This window comes from Nerophis ophidion, linkage group LG03 (assembly GCF_033978795.1).
Source record: "Nerophis ophidion isolate RoL-2023_Sa linkage group LG03, RoL_Noph_v1.0, whole genome shotgun sequence".
Taxonomy (NCBI): Eukaryota; Metazoa; Chordata; class Actinopteri; order Syngnathiformes; family Syngnathidae; genus Nerophis; species Nerophis ophidion.
The window spans coordinates 8,648,109-8,663,800 of NC_084613.1; the positions used below are offsets into that span (position 1 = coordinate 8,648,109).

General features: G+C 26.2%; 1 protein-coding gene across 1 annotated transcript in view; it reads left to right on the top strand.

Annotated features, from left to right (window-relative positions):
• LOC133549069 (otoferlin-like) overlaps positions 1–15,692 on the top strand; it is a 181,684-nt gene that overhangs the window by 59,914 nt on the left and 106,078 nt on the right. Inside the window, exons 3-4 of the mRNA XM_061894164.1 lie at positions 12,846–12,909; positions 15,122–15,248. Of these exons, the coding sequence (XP_061750148.1) occupies positions 12,867–12,909; positions 15,122–15,248 (170 nt within the window). The 5' untranslated portion in view covers positions 12,846–12,866. The remainder of the gene's footprint in view (positions 1–12,845; positions 12,910–15,121; positions 15,249–15,692) is intronic.

The following is a 15,692-nucleotide window of genomic DNA, read 5'->3' on the forward strand; positions in this document are numbered from 1 at the left end:
GAAAAGTTGAAATTGTGAGATTAAAAAAAGTTTACGTTTTGAGATTAAAAAATCGAAATTATGAGGTAAAAATGTGTAAAGTCATTATTGTGAGATAAGAGGTCAAAATCTGAGATAAAAGTCCTAAATATAAGATAAAAAGTCATTGTTATGATATTTAAAAAAAAAAAAGCTAAATTATGAGATTTAAAGAAAATCATAATTATGAAATAAAAAGTCAAAATTATGTGATAAAAATGTGTAACTCATAAATTTCGATATGATATTCTAAAAAGAAATCCAAAGTCATAATTAGGAGGTGGGAAAGTCATAATTGTAAGATAAAAAGTCATTGTTATGAGATTTAAAAAAAAATAATTCTAAATATGAGATAAAAAGTCAAAATTATGAGATAGAAAATTATAAAGCAACATTTTATTAATGTGACATAAGAAGTTGAAACCTTTGATTAAAAAGTCCTAAATATAAAGTAAAAAAAAAGTCCTAAATATAAGATAAAGTCATTGTGATGATATTTAGAAAAAAATATCAAAATTATGAGATAAAAAAGTCATAATTATGAGATGAAAACAAGTGGAAATTATGAGATAAAAAGTTGAAATTATCGGAGTAAAAAAAGTAGACATTTTGAGATAAAAAGTGGGAATTATGAGATAAAAAATATAAAGCAACATTTTTTCATGCTTAAAGTCATAATTGTGAGATAAGAAGTCGAAATCTGATATAAAAAGTCCTAAATATAAATGAAAAAGTCCTAAAAATAAGATAAAAAGTCATCGATATGATATTTCTTAAAAAAATAAATCAAAAAAAGAAAGTCGAAATTTTGATATAAAAAGTCGAAATTATGAGATGAAAAGTTGAAATTGTGAGATAAAAAAAAAACTTTACGTTTTGAGATAAAAAGTCAAAATTATGAGGTAAAAATGTGTAAAGTCATTATTGTGAGATAAGAGGTCAAAATCTAAGATAAAAGTCCTAAATTTAAGATAAAAAGTCATTGTTATGATATTTTTAAAAAAAAAAGGCAAAATTATGAGATACGAAAAATCATAATTATAAAATAAAAAGTCGAAATTTTGTGATAAAAAATGTGTAACTCATAAGTTTCGATATGAGATTTAAAAAAAAAAATCCAAAATCATAATTCGGAGGTGGGAAAGTCGACATTGTGAGATAGAAAGTTAAAATCATAAGATAAAAAGTCATAATTGTAAGATAAAAAGTCATCGTTATGAGATTTAAAAAATAATTCGAATATGAGATAAAAAAATCAAAATTATGAGGTAGAAAATTATAAAGCAACATTTTATTACTGTGAAATAAGAAGTTGAAACCTTGGATTAAAAAGTCCTAAATATAAAGTAAAAAAAAAGTCCTAAATATAAGATAAAGTCATTGTGATGATATTTAGAAAAAATATCACAATTATGAGATAAAAAAGTCATAATTATGAGATGAAAACAAGTCGAAATTATGAGATAAAAAGTTGAAATTATCGGAGTAAAAAAAGTAGAAATTTTGAGATAAAAAGTGGGAATTATGAGATAAAAAATATAAAGCAACATTTTTTCATGCTTAAAGTCATAATTGTGAGATAAGAAGTCAAAATCTGATATAAAAAGTCCTAAATATAAATGAAAAAGTCCTAAAAATAAGATAAAAAGTCATCGATATGATATTTCTTAAAAAAATAAATCAAAAAAAGAAAGTCGAAATTTTGATATAGAAAGTCGAAATTATGAGATGAAAAGTTGAAATTGTGAGATAAAAAAAAAGTTTACGTTTTGAGATAAAAAAAAGTCGAAATTATGAGGTAAAAATGTGTAAAGTCATTATTGTGAGATAAGAGGCAAAAATCTAAATAAAAGTCCTAAATTTAAGATAAAAAGTCATTGTTATGATATTTAAAAAAAAAAAAGGCAAAATTATGAGATACGAAAAATCATAATTATAAAATAAAAAGTCGAAATTTTGTGATAAAAAAATGTGTAACTCATAAGTTTCGATATGAGATTTTAAAAAAAATACAAAGTCATAATTAGCAGGTGGGAAAGTCGACATTGTGAGATAGAAAGTCAAAATCATAAGATAAAAAGTCATAATTGTAAGATAAAAAGTCATCGTTATGAGATTTAAAAAATAAATCTAAATATGAGATAAAAAGTCATAACTATGAAATAAAAAAGGCGAAATTTCGAGATAAAAAAGTCATAATTATGAGATGAAAACAAGTCGAAATTATGAGATAAAAAGTTGAAATCATCGGAGTAAAAAAGTAGACATTTTGAGATAAAAAGTGGGAATTATGAGATAAAAAAAATATAAAGCTACATTTTTTTCATGCTTAAAGTCATAATTGTGAGATAAGAAGTCGAAATCTGATATAAAAAGTCCTAAAAATAAGCTAAAAAGTCATCGATATGATATTTAAAAAAAAAAACATTTCGAAATTATGAAATAAGAAAGTCAAAATTTTAATATAAAAAGTCGAAATTATGAGATGAAAAGTTGAAATTGTGAGATAAAAAAAAGTTTACGTTTTGAGATAAAAAGTCGAAATTATGAGGTAAAAATGTGTAAAGTCATTATTGTGAGATAAGAGGTCAAAATCTGAGATAAAAGTCCTAAATATAAGATAAAAAGTCATTGTTATGATATTTTAAAAAAAGAAGCTAAATTAGGAGATTAAAAAAAAAATCATAATTATGAAATAAAAAGTCAAAATTATGTGATAAAAATGTGTAACTCACAAGTGTTGATATGAGATTGAAAAAAAAATTGAAAGTCATAATTAGGAGGTGGGAAAGTAGACATTGTGAGATAGAAAGTCCAAATCATAAGATAAAAAGACATAATTGTAAGATAAAAAGTCATCGTAATGAGATTTAAAAAATAATTCTAAATATGAGATAAAAAGTCAAAATTATGAGATAGAAAATTATAAAGCAACATTTTATTACTGTGACATAAGAAGTTGAAACCTTGGATTAAAAAGTCCTAAATATAAAGTTAAAAAAAGTCCTAAATATAAGATAAAGTCATCGTGATGATATTTAGAAAAAATATCAAAATTATGAGATAAAAAAGTCATAATTATGAGATGAAAACAAGTCGAAATTATGAGATAAAAAGTTGAAATTATCGGAGTAAAAAAAGTAGAAATTTTGAGATAAAAAGTAGGAATTATGAGATAAAAAATATAAAGCAAAATTTGTTCATGCTTAAAGTCATAATTGTGAAATAAGAAGTCGAAATCTGATATAAAAAGTCCTAAAAATAAGATAAAAAGTCCTAAAAATAAAATATAAAGTCATCGATATGATATTTAAAAAGAAAAAAAATCAAAATTATGAGATAAGAAAGTCGAAATTTTGACACAAAAAGTCGAAATTATGAGATAAAAAGTTGAAATTGTGAGATAAAAAAAAAAGTTTACATTTTGAGATAAAAAGTCGAAATTATGAGGTAAAAATGTGTAAAGTCATTATTGTGAGATAAGAGGTCAAAATCTGAGATAAAAGTCCTAAATATAAGATAAAAAGTCATCATTATGATATTTATAAAAAAAAAAAAAAGCAAAATTATGAGATAAAAAACATCATAATTATGAAATAAAAAGTCGAAATTATGTGATAAAAATGTGTAACTCATAAGTGTCGATATGAAATTAAAAAAAATTGAAAATCATAATTCGGAGGTGGGAAAGTAGACATTGTGAGATAGAAAGTCAAAATCATAAAATAAAAAGTCATAATTGTAAGATAAAAAGTCATCATTATGAGATTTAAAAAACTATTCTAAATATGAGATGAAAAGTCATAATTATTAAATAAAAAAGTCGAAATTTTGAGATAAAAAGTCAAAATTATGAGATAGAAAATTATAAAGCAACATTTTTTTATGCTTAAAGTCATTACTGTGAATTAAGAAGTTGAAACCTTGGATCAAAAAGTCCTAAATATAAAGTAAAAAGTCCTAAATATAAGATAAAGTCATCGTAATGATATTTAGAAAAAAAATAAAAAATTATGAGATAAAAAAGTCATAATTATGAAATGAAAAAAGTCGAAATTTAGAGATAAAAAATTATGAGATAAAAAAGTTATAATTATGAAATGAAAAAAGTCGAAATTTAGAGATAAAAAGTCAAAATTTTATATAAGAAATCGAAATTATGAGATAAAAAGTTAAAATCATCAGATAAAAAAAGTTTAAATTTAGAGATAAAAAGCTGGAATCATGAGATAGAAAAATATAAAGCAACATTTTTTCATGCTTAAAGTCATAATTGTGAGATAAGAAGTCAAAATCTGATATAAAAAGTCCTAAAAATAAGATAAAAAGTCATTAAAATAAAATACAAAGTCATCGATATGATATTTAAAAAGAAAAAAAATCAAAATTATGAGACAAGAAAGACGAAATTTTGATACAAAAAGTCGAAATTATGAGATAAAAGTTGAAAATGTGGGATAAAAAAAGTTTACCTTTTGAGATAAAAAGTCGAAATTATGAGGTAAAAATGTGTAAAGTCATTATTTTGAGATAAGAGGTCAAAATCTGAGATAAAAGTCCTAATTATAAGATAAAAAGTAATCGTTATGATATTTAAAAAAAAATAAAAAATTATGAGATAAAAAAGTCATAATTATGAAATGAAAAACGTCTAAATTTTGATATAGAAGTCGAAATTTTAAAATAAAAAGTCGAAATTAATATAAGAAATCGAAATTATGAGACAAAAAGTTAAAAAGTCAGATAAAAAAAGTTGAAATTTAGAGATAAAAAGTTGGAATTTTGAGATAGAAAAATATAAAGCAACATTTTTTCATGCTTAAAGTCATAATTGTGAGATAAGAAGTCAAAATCTGATATAAAAAGTCCTAAAAATAAGATAAAAAGTCCTTAAAATTAAATACAAAGTCATCGATATGATATTTAAAAAGAAAAAAAATCAAAATTATGAGACAAAAAAGACGAAATTTTGATACAAAAAGTCGAAATTATGAGATAAAAGTTGAAAATGTGAGATAAAAAAAAGTTTACCTTTTGAGATAAAAAGTCGAAAGTATGAGGTAAAAATGTGTAAAGTCATTATTTTGAGATAAGAGGTCAAAATCTGAGATAAAAGTCCTAAATATAAGATAAAAAGTCATCATTATGATATTTTTAAAAAAAAAGGCAAAATTATGAGATAAAAAAATCATAATTATGAAATAAAAAGTCGAAATTATGTGATAAAAAATGTGTAACTCATAAGTGTTGATATGAGATAAAAAAAAATTGAAAGTCATAATTAGGAGGTGGGAAAGTAGACATTGTGAGATAGAAAGTCAAAATCATAAAATAAAAAGTCATAATTGTAAGATAAAAAGTCATCGTTATGAGATTTAAAAAAAATATCTAAATATGAGATAAGAAAGTCGGATTTACGAGAAAAAAAGTCATAATTATGAAATAAAAAAGTTGAAATTTTGAGGTAAAAAGTTGGACTTATCTTATAAGATAAAAAGTATTTGTTATGAGATAAAAAAAAAAGTAAAATAAAAAAATAAAAAAATAAAGTCTATATTGAGATAAAAAAGTTGAAATTATGAGATAGAAAAGAAGTTAACATTTTGGGATAAGAAGTTAAAATTATGAAATAAAACTCATAATTTCGACTTTTTATCTCATAATGGGATAAAAAATGATGAGGCAAAACTTATCTCGATTTTGTTATCTCATAATTCCGATTTTATTTAATATCTTGTATTTATGACTTTTTATATCATAATTTAAACCTTCTTATCTCATAATTACGACTTTTTATTTCATAATTATAACTTTTTACCTCATAATGATGACATTTGTTCCAGACATATTTATGAGATAAAAAGTCGATATTATAAGATAAAAAGTCAAATTCATGAGAAAGAAAATTATTTTTATGCTTCAAGTCATAAATATGAGATAAGAAGTCAAAACCTGAGATAAAAAGTTCTAAATATAAGATAAAAATTATTTGTTACAAGATCTTTAAAAAAGAAGTTAAAAAAAAATAAATTAAAAAAAGTCTAAATTGAGATAAAAAGTTTAAATTATGAGATTAAAAGAAGTCAACATTTTGGGATAAGAAGTTAAAATTATGAAATTAAAATTTATAACTCATAATTTCAATTTTATAGCTTATAATTATGACTTTTTATCGCAAAATTTCAACTTACGTATCTCATAAGTTCGACTTTTTATCTCATAATTATCTTATGATGGGATAAAAAATTATGAGGAAAACTTCTCATATTTTCGATTTTTTTAAAATCTCATATTTATGACTTTTTATGTCATAATTACCTCATGATGGGATAAAAAATTATTAGGCAAAATTATCTCGATTTTGTTATCTCATGATTTTGATGTTTTTTCATATCTTGTGTTCATGACTTTTTATATCATAATTTAAACCTTCTTATCTCATAATTACGACTTTTTTATCTCATAATTATAACTTTTCATGTCATAATGATGACTTTGTCTATCCTAGCTTGTTCCAGACATAATTATGAGATAAAAAGTCGATATTATAAGATAAAAAGTCAAATTCATGCGAAAGAAAATTATGAAGCAACATTTTTTTTATGCTTCAAGTCATAATTATGAGATAAGAAGTCAAAATCTGAAATAAAAAGTTCTAAATATAAGATCAAAATGATTTGTTATGAGATTTAAAAAAATGAAATAAAAAAAAGTCTAAATTGAGATAAAAAGTTGAAATTATGAGATAAAAAAAGTCAACATTTTGGGATAAAAAGTTAAAATTATGAAATTAAAATTCATAACTCATAATTTCGACTTTATATCTTATAATTATGACTTTTTATCGCAACATTTTTACTTTCGTATCTCATGAGTTCGACTTTTTATCTCATGATGGGATAAAAAATGATGAGGCAAAACTTATCTCGATTTTGTTATCTCATAATTACGATTTTTTAAATATCTTGTATTTATGACTTTTTATATCATAATTTAAACCTTCTTATCTCATAATTACGACTTTTTATCTCATAATTATAACTTTTTACCTCATAATGATGACATTTGTTCCAGACATAATTATGAGATAAAAAGTCGATATTATAAGATAAAAAGTCAAATTCATGAGAAAGAAAATTATGAAGCAACATTTTTTTTATGCTTCATGTCATAAATATGAGATAAGAAGTCAAAATCTGGGATAAAAAGTTCTAAATATAAGATCAAAAATATTTGTTATTCGATTAAAAAAAAAGTTTAAAAAAAATAAATAAATAAAAAAAGTCTAAATTGACATAAAAAGTTTAAATTATGAGATTAAAAAAAGTCAACATTTTGGGATAAGAAGTTAAAATTATGAAATTAAAATGTATAACTCATAATTTCGACTTTACAGCTTATAATTATGACTTTTTATCGCAAAATTTCAACTTACGTATCTCATAAGTTCGACTTTTTATCTCATAATTATCTTATGATGGGATAAAAAATGATGAAGCAAAACTTATCTCATATTTTTGATTTTTTAAAATCTCATATTTATGACTTTTTATCTCATAATTACCTCATGATGGGATGAAAAATTATGAGGCAAAAATTATCTCGATTTTGTTATCTCATAATTTTGATGTTTTTTCATATCTTGTATTTATGACTTTTTATATCATAATTTAAACCTTCTTATCTCATAATTACGACTTTTTATCTCATAATTATAACTTATTATTTCATAATTTAAACCTTCTTATCTCATATTACGACTTTTTATCTCATAATTATAACTTATTATGTCATAATTTAAACCTTCTTATCTCATAATTACGACTTTTTATCTCATAATTATAACTTTTTATGTCATAATGATGACTTTGTCTATCTTATCTTGTTCCAGACATAATTATGAGATAAAAAGTCGATATTATAAGATAAAAAGTCAAATTCATGCGAAAGAAAATTATGAAGCAACATTTTTTTTATGCTTCAAGTCATAATTATGAGATAAGAAGTCAAAATCTGAAATAAAAAGTTCTAAATATAAGATCAAAATGATTTGTTATGAGATTTAAAAAAAATGAAATAAAAAAAGTCTAAATTGAGATAAAAAGTTGAAATTATGAGATAAAAAAAGTCAACATTTTGGGATAAAAAGTTAAAATTATGAAATTAAAATTCATAACTCATAATTTCGACTTTATATCTTATAATTATGACTTTTTATCGCTAAATTTTTACTTTCGTATCTTATAAGTTCGACTTTTTATCTCATGATAGGATAAAAAATGATGAGGCAAAACTTATCTCGATTTTGTTATCTCATAATTACGATTTTTTAATATCTTGTATTTAGGACTTTTTATATCATAATTTAAACCTTCTTATCTCATAATTACGACTTTTTATTTCATAATTATAACTTTTTACCTCATAATGATGACATTTGTTCCAGACATAATTATGAGATAAAAAGTCGATATTATAAGATAAAAAGTCAAATTCATGAGAAAGAAAATTATTTTTATGCTTCAAGTCATAAATATGAGATAAGAAGTCAAAACCTGAGATAAAAAGTTCTAAATATAAGATAAAAATTATTTTTTTACGAGATCTTTAAAAAAGAAGTTAAAAAAAAAATAAATTAAAAAAAGTCTAAATTGAGATAAAAAGTTTAAATTATGAGATTAAAAAAAGTCAACATTTTGGGATAAGAAGTTAAAATTATGAAATTAAAATTTATAACTCATAATTTCGACTTTATAGCTTATAATTATGACTTTTTATCGCAAAATTTCAACTTACGTATCTCATAAGTTCGACTTTTTATCTCATAATTATCTTATGATGGGATAAAAAATTATGAGGAAAACTTCTCATATTTTCGATTTTTTAAAATCTCATATTTATGACTTTTTATGTCATAATTACCTCATGATGGGATAAAAAATTATTAGGCAAAATTATCTCGATTTTGTTATCTCATAATTTTGATGTTTTTTCATATCTTGTGTTCATGACTTTTTATATCATAATTTAAACCTTCTTATCTCATAATTACGACTGTTTTATCTCATAATTATAACTTTTTATGTCATAATGATGACTTTGTCCATCCTAGCTTGTTCCAGACATAATTATGAGATAAAAAGTCGATATTATAAGATAAAAAGTCAAATTCATGCGAAAGAAAATTATGAAGCAACATTTTTTTTATGCTTCAAGTCATAATTATGAGATAAGAAGTCAAAATCTGAAATAAAAAGTTCTAAATATAAGATCAAAATGATTTGTTATGAGATTTAAAAAAAAGAAATAAAAAAAAGTCTAAATTGAGATAAAAAGTTGAAATTATGAGATAAAAAAAGTCAACATTTTGGGATAAAAAGTTAAAATTATGAAATTAAAATTCATAACTCATAATTTCGACTTTATATCTTATAATTATGACTTTTTATCGCTAAATTTTTACTTTCCTATCTTATAAGTTCGACTTTTTATCTCATGATGGGATAAAAAATGATGAGGCAAAACTTATCTCGATTTTGTTATCTCATAATTACGATTTTTTAATATCTTGTATTTGGGACTTTTTATATCATAATTTAAACCTTCTTATCTCATAATTACGACTTTTTATTTCATAATTATAACTTTTTACCTCATAATGATGACATTTGTTCCAGACATAATTATGAGATAAAAAGTCGATATTATAAGAAGATAAAAAGTCAAATTCATGAGAAAGAAAATTATTTTTATGCTTCAAGTCATAAATATGAGATAAGAAGTCAAAATCTGAGATAAAAAGTCCTAAATATAAGATAAAAATATTTGTTATGAGATAATAAAAAAAGTAAAAAAAAATGATTAAAAAAAAAGTCTAAATTGAGATAAAAAGTTGAAATTATGAGATAAAAAAAGTCAACATTTCGGGATAAGAAGTCAAAATTATGAAATTAAAATTCATAACTCATAATTTCGACTTTCTATCTTATAATTATGACTTTTTATCGCAAAATTTTGACTTTCGTATCTCAAAAGGTCGACTTTTTATCTCATAATTATCTTATGATGGGATAAAAAATGATGAAGCAAAACTTATCTCCTATTTTTGATTTTTTTAAATCTGAGAATTTATGGCTTTTTATCTCATAATTACCTCATGATGGGATAAAAAATTATTAGGCAAAATTATCTCGATTTTGTTATCTCATAATTTTGATGTTTTTTTCATATCTTGTATTTATGACTTTTTATATCATAATTTAAACCTTCTTATCTCATAATTACGACTTGTTATCTCATAATTATAACTTATTATGTCATAATTTAAACCTTCTTATCTCATAATTACGACTTTTTTATTTCATAACTATAACTTTTTATCTCATAATGATGACTTTATGTATTTTAGCTTGTTCCAGACATAATTATGAGATAAAAAGTCGATATAAGATAAAAAGTCAAATTCATGAAAAAGAAAATTATGAAGCAACATTTTTTTATGCTTCAAGTCATAATTATGAGAAAAGAGGTCAAAATCTGAGATAAAAAGTCCTAAATATAAGATAAAAATATTTGTTATGAGATAATAAAAAAAGTTTAAAAAAAAAAAAGTCTAAATTCAGATAAAAAGTTTGAATTGTGCGATAAAAAGAGTCAATAGGCTTTCCCCTGACAGTTTGTTTGTGTTTTAGTTTTTCCCTCTGCATTTGTCTTGGTTTCCTCTGCATGTGTAGTATTTCCTGTCTGCGCTCTTATTTTGTCTGTTTCCTGTGTTTCTCCCTGAGCCTTTTTTTTCCCCTCAGCTGTGGCTGATTGCCCCCAAACCACACCTGGTGTCAATCAGCCCGCTCCTATTTGTACCTGCTTTTCTCCTCCAGTCAGTGCCGAATTATTGTCATGTATTATCGCTCCTGTGTCGTGTCTTTGCAGCGTAGCAGTAAGCTATATTTGTTAGATGTTTACAGCTTACTGTTTTTTGTTCCCTGCTTCCCAATTTGTTTTCACGCAACAAGTAACGACTTCTGTTTTTCTGCTGGCTACCTGCTAGCTTCCACGCTAGGCCCTTTTGTTTTTGCTAGCTTCCATGCTAAGCTCCATTTGTTTTCTAGCTCCCGTGCTAGCTCTTTTAGTTTGCTATCCCTTTTGTTTGTTCTTGTTTGTCACGCCTATGGTTCATGTTTTGTTTTGGTCATGTCATGTTTAGTTTTTTGGGACATTCAGTTCTTGCGTTTGCACTTCCTTGTTTTCTTTGTCACCATGGCTACTCATTAGTGTCCACCTTGTCTCCAAGTCACGCCCCGGTTCCTTAGTTCTCACACCTGTTAATCAGTATCATTGGTATTATTTAAACCGGTAGTTGCAAAGTGTTCAGTCTGGCAACTTCACATATTCCTGATGTTCCTCCTTTCCAAGCCATGCCTAGTTTCCCTTCTGCTCATGCCAGGTACGTTTTCTCTGTTCATGCCACAGTGCAAGTGTTTTCTTTTCATGTTTGTAGTTTGCAGCATTTATGCTAGTCTTTTGTTTCAAAGCCTAGTTTTTGTACTTCCGCCCTCGTGCGCGCTTTTTGTTTGTCTTTTAGTAGTTATAGTGTTAAATAAATAAACATGTACTCTCGCTCGTGCTAACTTCCCTCTGCGTCGGAGAAACAATCCACGTCCAAGTCATTGTTTGACATTGTTTAGTTTTTATTAAATCATGTTTACCTGCAATGTGCCTACCTCCTTCTCTGCATCTTGGGGTTCGTCACAAAGTTAAAATAATATAATTTCAACTTTTTATCTTATTATTATGACTTTTTATCGCAAAATTTCGACTCTCGTATCTCATAATGGGATAAAAAATTATGATCTCTTAATTTCGATTTTTTAAAATCTCATATTTATGAATTTTTATCTCATAATTTAAACCTTCTTATCTCATAATTTAGTACTTAATATCTCATAATTCCGACTTTTTATCTCATAATTGTGACTTACCATTTGGGTATTTAATTATTGTTTTTTTTTTTACATTCCGGAATCGGAACCGGCTTTTTTAGTCAGGTATGTTTTCACGCACGAGGAACTTGACTTGGTGGACTTTGCTCTCTTGGTACAAAGTCAACAACAAATATGAGTAATTAACTAAAAACAATAATAAAATTCATAAAACATTTCACCAAAAATCGCACAATTTTACGTATAACTTGCTTTGAAATCATTCTTCAATCAATGTTTATTTGTATAGCCATAAATCAGGAGTGTCTCAAAGGGCTGCACAAGCCAGAATTTATTTCTATTTTATGGTTATTTTTGCATATTTAGTAGTTTTTTTCTCCCAAAATAGAAAGAAAGAATACATTTAGTGAGAAAAGTTACTTTATTTACACACATTGCCAGGCTTTCCAGGGCCAAATAAAATGAATCGGCGAGCCAGATTTGGCCCTCAGAGCCTTGAGTTTGACTATATAAATAAAGTGGATTAGATTGGACATTTGCAAGCATTTGTGAAATTTTTTTTTCGTCATTATGGGGTATTGTGTGTAGAATTTTGAGGACACAAATGGATTTATTCAATTTTGGACTAAGACTGTGACGTAACAAAATGTGAGGAAAGCAAAATGCTTTCCAAATGCCATGTATGTATTTTATTTACTTTTACTTTTCGTCCATCCTTATCCGAGGTGGTGTGGTTGGGGGCAGCAGCCTAAGCAGAGAAGCCCGGACTTCCCTCTCCCCGGCCGCTTAGTCCAGCTCTCATAATCTTGTTTGCTTTGCTAATTAGTGAAGTTTAAACGTTCTTAGCCATTTAAATAATGAATCGTTGCACTTTTTTTTTTGTCACAGACCACAGCATTGAGGTGAAGCATGAAGCGCAGCAAGCACAGAGGACACAAGCAGGACAAGAACGGTAAATATACATTTTTAGGTATATATATATATTTTTATATAAATATATTATCCACAACTTTCAAGGACCAGGTTGTGGTATGTGTGACATGTTTGTTGAATTTTCGTGATTTTATTTATTCATTTATTTTTTTTACCGCACCATGACTAGGGAAGGGTGTTTGGATTGGGTGTTATAAGTAAATGCTGTTCCTATTGTGATTGGGCTTTATATATATATATATATATATATATATATATATATATATATATATATATATATATATATATATATATATATATATATATATATATATATATATTTATGACTTTTTGTGGTATATATATATATATATATATATATATATATATATATATATATGTATATATGTATATATGTATATATGTATATATGTATATATGTATATATGTATATATATATATATATATATATATATATATATATATATATATATATATATATATATATGAAAGGGTGTTAGGATTGGGTCTTATAAGTAATATACTGTGCTTATTTTGATTGGCCATTTTTTTTCCAATAGTATCCACAACGTTCAAGGAGCATCTTATGTTATGTGTTCATGTGTGACCATGTTTTTTGGAATCTTTGTGCTGGTTCACATTTTTTTCCCCCGAACCATGACTAGGGAAGGGTGTTTAGATTGGGTCTTCTAAGTAAATGATGTGCCTATTTTGATTGTCTGTTTTTTTTTTTTTTTTATAATATCCACAACGTTCAAGGAGCATCTTATGTTATGTGTTCATGTGTGACCATGTTTGTGGAATTTTTGTGCTGGTTCACTTTTTTTTCTCTGCACCATGACTATGGAAGGGTGTTTGGATTGGGTCTTATAAGTAATTGCTGTGCTTTTGTTGATTGGGCGTTATTTTTAATAACATCCACAGAGTTCAGGGAGCAGCTTATGTGATGTGTTTATGTGTGACCATGTTTGTTCACTTTTTCCGCTGATTGTTTTTTTTTCCCCTGCACCATGACTAGGGAAGGGTGTTTGGATTGGGTCTTAGTAAATGATGTGCCTATTTTGATTGGCCGTTTTTTTAATACGTATAATATCCACAAAATTCAAGGAGCAGCTTAAGTGATGTGTTTATGTGTGACCATGTTTGTTGAACTTTTGTACTGGTTGATTTTTTTTTCTGTACCATGACTAGGGAAGAATGTTTGGATTGGGTCTTACATGTAAATTATGTGCCTACTTTGATTGGCCGTTTTTTTTTATAACATCCACAGAGTTTAAGGAGCAGCTTATGTGATGTGTTTATGTTTGACCATGTTTGTTAAATTTTTGCGCTGATTGTTTTTTTATCCTGCACCATGACTAGGAAAGGGTGTTAGGATTGGGTCTTATAAGTAATATACTGTGCTTATTTTGATTGGCCGTTGTTGTTTTTTTATATATAATATCCATAACGTTTAAGGAGCATCTTATATTATGTGTTTATGTTAGACCATGTTTGTTGAATTTTTGTGCTGGTTGATTTTTTCTGCATCATGACTAGGGAAGGGTGTTTGGATTGGGTCTTATAAGTAAATGCTGTGCCTTTTGTTGATTTATATATATATATATATATATATATATATATATATATATATATATATATGTATATATATAACATCCACAGAGTTCAAGGAGCAGCTTATATGTTGTGTTTATATGTGACCATGTTAGAATTTTTGCTCTGATTGATTTTTTTCCCTCCGCATAATGACTAGGGAAGGGTGTTTGGATTGGGTCTTATAAGTAAATGCTATGCTAATGTTGATTGTTTTTTTTGTTTTTTTGTATAATATCCAGCCACAGGGTTTAAGGAGCAGGTTGTGTTTATGTGTGACCATGTTTGTTGATTTTTTTTTTTCCTGCACCATGACTCGGGAAGGGTGTTTGGATTGGGTCTTATAAGTAAATACCGTGCTGGATAAACTTGCAGGTACAATTAATGGTTGAGTTACTTACATTGGCCACCCGAAGACAACAAAATCAGTACTATTAGATCCCTAGCTATTTCTATATGATACAAATACACCGTTTGGACAGCCCTGCTATAGATGATACCTTTTAAAATGGTCTAAAAGCAAATCCTTGACAGGGTAACTGGCAAAAAAAACACTGTCTTAAACATTGCATGCAATGATGCATGGTGGCTGCTGATTCGAAGTTGTTGCTGTTTTTGTTGTTGCTGTTGATGATCAGATGAACCAGCTGTCCTGGAGACCCAGAACCTGGATCGCCAGGACATGTTCACAGGAGGACGCTTCGAGGCGGACGCTGTCTCGCTGGCCTCGGTCACCGCCGTCACCACCAACGTCTCCAACAAGAGGTCAGGACTCTCTCGATGGAATAAGCAGAACTTCGGTTTATGAACGTAATTGGTTCTTGAATAGGGTTCCTAAATGGAAAAAAGTTTGTGTAGTGAAACAAAGTTCTTTCAGGCAACAATGTAAACATGAATAAAAATATCCATATTTTAGTGAAGGTTTGAACTCAATATAAAGTGCTATACAGTACTTTGTATCAAACAAACACAACTAAGCCAAAAGAACAACAACGACAAGCTGAATTGTCCTATGTGCATGCACATATCGAAGCCCCTTTGGTGCCCTCACACGCGGTCAGAAATCACACACAAAAAAAACCTAACTTTAAACCCCCTGAATCTGAATCCGATTTATTGATCTAGTAAGTTTGACAAAAGAAATTTGACTTGGTCGGACTTTTGTTCAATGCAAGAAACAAATATGTAAATATAAACAGAATACATCCA